The following is a 5,561-nucleotide window of genomic DNA, read 5'->3' as shown; positions in this document are numbered from 1 at the left end:
GATAATAATGATGGCCATAACTTTGAAAAAGAAACAGACTGTAAAAAATACTTTACGTTCATTCATCCTAATGTTTGCAGAGAAAGACTGTTGTACTGTAACGTCTTTGATTAAGATCACAATCTAAAAACAATGAGTTTCATGCCAGGGTTTGGTGACTGGTTGAACATGGTCATCTGCCAACTTTACATATTTTAGATAAGGATCACGCCTAATGTGTCAATTGTGCTTCTGCAAGACAGAGTAAACTCAGGCCATGCTGTAAATGTAAAAACGACACTGCAATAATAACTTCTTTGTGTGACTTTTGATATTCTCTGTAACCAGTCAGCAAATGGAAAATGCACAGTTACATTGTTATATGGAAAGGCAACGGTAGAATCCTCAGTGTGTGTGCATTAACAGTGTTAAAGTATGGAAACAGTCTCTCAGTGAAAGTGTGTGTGAAGGTGTGAATGTGTGTGTCAGTATCAGGATCAGAGAATGACAGTTTTCCGTTGTCCCAGTCCAGATGAACTCTGATCCTCTGCAGCTTCTGCTTCTTCTTCGTCTTCACTGAGAAAACAGTGGTGGGAGCTGAATCAGAGTCTGCTGTGTATTCACCATCACAGAACACTATTCTGAATAATTGAGACAGTTTGCCTGACTTCCTCAAGCCAGACTCTGCTACCACTCCCAGTGCCCAGAGCGGACTCTCTCCTACCTTAACAGTCCAGCTGTGAGTCCCTGAGTTAAAGCCCTCAGAGCCCAGGACAGAGAGATAGAGATAAATCCTCTCTGGGTTCTCAGGAAGCTTCTGTCTCTCTCCACGTCTCACACTGGTCAGATCTTCAGACAGGATGAGTTCTGGGTTGGCAGTGTTTGGATCCAGAATCACAAGAGTGTAGGAGACTATGTTTTTCATCTTGTTCCAGATGTTGTAGGTCATGTTGCCCAGGTGTTTGGCCACATCTATCAGAGCTCCTGAGACCAGCTCTGGATCATCCAGCAGGGGGTGCTGCTGGACTCTTTCTACTGCAGCCTTGTAGTTCTGCAGAAATGAGACGTGTTCAGCTCTCAGCTTCTCCTCTGTGACTCTGATCGTGTCTGAAAGAGCTGCGATCTCTCTGCTCAGACCCTCAATCTTCCTCTTCATCATCTGACTCTTCTGCTCCTCTTCTTTCCTCAGAGCAGAGATCCTGGCCTCCTCTTCCCCTTGTAGAAACTGGTGAAGCTTCTTAAACTGCTCCTTAATCTGCCTCTCTGTGTCTCTGGCCTGGACCTTAATGTGTTTTGCTGTTTGATCACAGTTGTCTTTAACTCTTTTGAAGGCTTTCAGTTGCTCCTGTAAGGGCTTCAGGTATTCTTGTAGCTCTTCTTTGTGATCCTGTGCAGCTTCATCGATGGGTCTAAATTTATGGTTGTTGTGTGTTTTTGAATCTCTGCAGACAGAACAAACTAGCTGCTGATGGTCCAGACAGAAGAGTTTGAGTTTCTCAGAGTGCAGACTGCAGAGAGGCTCAGACACTGCTGAATATTTCTGTTCTCTCTCCAGTAAGAAAGCCTCACACAGGTTCTTTAACGCCAAGTTACGAGGTGGATCACTCAGTAAAGGTGCTCTCTTACAAAGTGGACACTCCTTTTTCTGTCTCCACCAGCTCTGCAGACAGACTTTACAGAAGCTGTGGCTGCACGTCAGGACAACAGGATCTGTGAAGATTTCTGTGCAGATGGGACAGGAGAGATCCTCTTCTGATCGGGAAGACATTTTCTCTCTGATTAAAGATGGAAACACAGCAGGTGTACAGATAAAATTAAACGTGCAACAATCTGTCAGCCTACATCGCTATATTTGATTTCTGAAAGTATTTTCTCTGTTAGAACTTTTCCAGTACTCACTGTATCCTCAGTGTTTCTTCCTGTAGCTCTTATTCGTTAGTCAATGTCTTGGTTTTACCTTGACAGTGAATATAATCGTCTCTTAGTGTCCGTGTCTCTTCTCAGTGGAAGAACAACAATGTGCATTTCTTGGTTTGTCTCAGATCAAGTTAATCAGGTAAGAGGTGGAGCTTTGCCCTAACCTGTTGTTCAAAGGTTGACTTTCTCTTATTGGCTAAACTATCTGATCTCTCTGCAGTAAGAAAGCCGTCTCTTAATAAACAGAATCTCTTTTTACATGTTTCTGTGTCCACAATGTCTGCAGACTGGTGGCGACATGTCAGGACAACAGGATATTTAAAGATGTCATGGCAGACAGGACCAGGATCAGAAAGTCGTTTTCTCTCTGAGTGTAGACAGAAACTGAACTGGAAAATGAGTCGATTAAAGTATTGTACTCCAGTACTCCACTATGCCCAGTATTCTTTGGCAGTTGTGAATTTTAATCTGATGGCAAATGTTATTGTGTCTTGGCATCTTTATCTCATCTCAACCTGTATTTCTTGGTGTTCCTCAGGTGAGCCAGGTAAGGGAGGGGTGGAGCTGGTGAGAGGCTGAACCTAAAGCTCTCTGTCATCACCTGTAATGGCCAGCTTCCTACCCATAATGCAAAATGAAAGGAGAGGAGGACAAATCTTTCCAATACACCCACATTTTATTTCCATGGTTACTTACTTTCTACAGACTGCAAAGTAAATATACAAAGATTGCCCTTTTAGAATGAAATATGCTAATTAATGACCTCTATGTCATATGTAATGTGAACATAGCCAAAGCTCAACTTGATTTCTTTTTAACATCTCAACCTTTTTCAGCATTTCAAATTAATAGACTAAATGTTTTATACAGCATGTACAAACCCAGAAGCATAGCAAATAATACAAAACAGAGTAATTAACGATTAGAGAAGTGGACTGACTACTTTTATGTTAATATGAATTCATATTTTTACCCAACATTGGGAAGTAATAACAAGTAAAGCGGAGTTCTTATTTCAAATGCTGTACTTGAAATACGCACACACACTGTTTATCAATGCCATGTAAGGTTATAACCAATATTTTTTGGTTTTACTTGTGTGACAATCAGACCTCTCTTGTTCCTCTTGGACTGTGAGTAAAATGCTGTGATTACTGATAATAATGATTGTCATATGAAAAAAAACCAAAAAAAAAAAACGTGTATGCATTTATTCATCCTAATGTGTGCAGAGAAAGATTATTGTACTGTAGCATGTTAGATTAACCCTCCTGTTGTCCTCAAGTCAAGGAAGGAAGGAAGGAAAGGAATGGGGGGGGGGAAGGAAAGGAGGAAGGAAGGAAGGAAGGTAGAAAGTGAGGAAAGAAGGAAAGGAGGAAGGAAGAACAGGAGGACGGAAGGAAGGAAGGAAAGAAAGGAGTAAGGGGGGAGAGGAAGGAAGTAAGGAGAGAAAGAAAGGAGGAAGCAAGGAAGGAAGGTAGGAAGTGAGGAATGAAGAAAGGGAGGAAGGAAAGGAGGAAGGGAGGACAGAAGGAAGGAAGGAAGGAAAGGAGGGAGGGAGGAAAAGAGGAAGTAAGTAAGGAGAGAAGGAAGGAAGGGAGGAAGGAAAGGAAGGAAGTGAGGAAAGAAGTATGGAAGGAGGAGGGAACAAAGAAAGAGGGAGGGAGGGGAAGAACAAAGGAAAAATTAAAGAAAGAGGGAGGGAGGAAGGAAGGAAAGAAGGAACAGTCAAAAGAGACGGGGTCAATTTGACCCGGGAGGACGACAGGAGGGTTTAGATCAAAATGTTTAGTAAAAATGGATTTTCCAGCCTGCGTTTGGTGACTGGTCAAATATGATCATCTGCAAACTCTACATATTTTAAATTAGGATCACACCTATTCTTTTAAATATGCCTCTGTAAAAACAGGGTCAACTGAAACCATGCTGTAACTTTTCAGACTCTTAAATAACGTTTTGCTGTCATATTTGATTTTCTCTCTAATCAGTTGGCAAAAGGAAATTGTATTTGTAAATTGCAATGAACAAAAATATAAGAAGCAACTGGAAATCACGCACATTGCCACTCAGAACATAACAACCGTCTTCCTGTCTAATTATACAGTTACATTATTACATGGAAAAGCAATTCTTCAGTGGGTGTGTACGGACAGTGTTAACAGTCTTTCGGTGAAAATGTATGTGAAGGCGTGTATGTGACTGTTAGTGTCAGGATCGAAGAATGGCAATTTTCCTCAGTTTCAGTCCAGAATGAACTCTTCTTCTTCTTCTTCACTGAGAGATCGGTGGAGGGAAATGCTGATGCCTCTTAAACTGCTCCTTAATCTGCCTCTCTTCGGTGTCTCTGGCCTGGACCTTAATTTGTTTTGCTGTTTAATCACAGTTTCTTTTAACTTCTTTGAGGAATTTCAATTTGTCCTTTAAGGGCTTCATGGATTTCTGTGTTTTCTTGAGTGATTTTTGAATCTCTGCAGACGAGACAGAATGACTGCTGACGGTCCAGAAGAGATTGAGTTTCTCAGAGTGCAGACTGCAGAGATTTTCAGACCGCTCCAGTAAGAAGGCCTCTCACAGGTTTAACACCAAACCAACAGGTGGTTTGTATATAGATGATTTTCTCTTACAAAGAGGACACTACTGTGTTTGTTTCCCTCTCCACCAGTTCTGCAGACAGTCTTTACAGAAGCTGTGGCTGCACGTCAGGACTACAGGATCTTTGAATATTTCTGAGCAGATGGGACAGGATGGATCCTCTTCTGATTGGGAAGACATTTTCTCTCTGAGTGAAGATAGAAACACAGCAGGTGTACTGATAAAACTAAAAATGCAACAATCTGTCAGCCTAAAACGCTATATTTGATTTCTGAAAGTATTTTCTCTGTTAGCTCCAATGAACTTTCCCAGTACTCACTGTATCCTCAGTGTTTCTTCCTGTAGCTCTTATTTGTTAGTCAATGTCTTGGTTTTACTTTGACAGTGAATCTAATCGTATCTTAGTGTGAAAAACAACAATGTGCATTTCTTGGTTGGTCTCAGATCAAGTGAATCAAGTAAGAGGTGGAGCTAACCTGTTGTTCAAGGGTTGACTTTCTCTTATTGGTCAGAACCTGCGGACTATCTGATCTCTGCAGTAAGAAAGGGTTACTCTCTTACTAAACATAATCTCTTTTTACATGTTTCTGTGTCCACAATGTCTGCAGACTGGTGGCTACATGTCAGGACAACAGGATATTTAAAGATGTCATGGCAGACAGGACCGTAAGAAGGCTGTCTCTTACTAATCTCATAGAAACTGAGGCAGAGAGTGACTCAATTAAAGTATTTCCCAACCCCATTCCCAGTACTCCCAGTACTCCTGTATGCTGAGTATTCTCGGAAGTTGTGACTTTATTCTGATGGAAAATATTATTTCTTGGCATCCTTATCTCATTTCAGTGAAAAAGAGATAACCAACATTTCCTTGTTTTCATCATGTGAACCAGGCGACGTGTGAAGCTTTGTCATGCACGTTTTACTACCAGGGATGTTTTCATTCCCATGACACAGACTAGTGAAAACATTGGCTCATTTACATATCAGACTGTGGTTGATTTTAAAAAGTAAGATTTTTAGATGATGTGACAGATGTAGGCCAGTTCACTTACAGTTATTATTTTCTAATTGAT

General features: G+C 41.1%; 1 protein-coding gene across 1 annotated transcript; it reads right to left on the bottom strand.

Moving 5' to 3' along the window:
* Positions 1-349: 349 nt before the first annotated feature.
* Positions 350-1,747, bottom strand: LOC128355371 (zinc-binding protein A33-like). Its single transcript, XM_053315611.1, has one exon. The coding sequence runs from the start codon at positions 1,745-1,747 to the stop codon at positions 350-352; it is 1,398 nt and encodes a 465-aa protein (XP_053171586.1).
* Between the last annotated feature and the right edge of the window lie 3,814 nt (positions 1,748-5,561).

The sequence above is a fragment of the Scomber japonicus genome, chromosome 3 (genome assembly GCF_027409825.1).
Source record: "Scomber japonicus isolate fScoJap1 chromosome 3, fScoJap1.pri, whole genome shotgun sequence".
NCBI lineage: Eukaryota > Metazoa > Chordata > Actinopteri > Scombriformes > Scombridae > Scomber > Scomber japonicus.
This window is presented reverse-complemented; position numbering and strand designations above follow the sequence as displayed.

Excerpts from the sequence above, each read along its gene's own strand:
- LOC128355371 (XM_053315611.1), bottom strand. The coding sequence starts at position 1,747 with ATGTCTTCCCGATCAGAAGAGGATCTCTCCTGTCCCATCTGCACAGAA.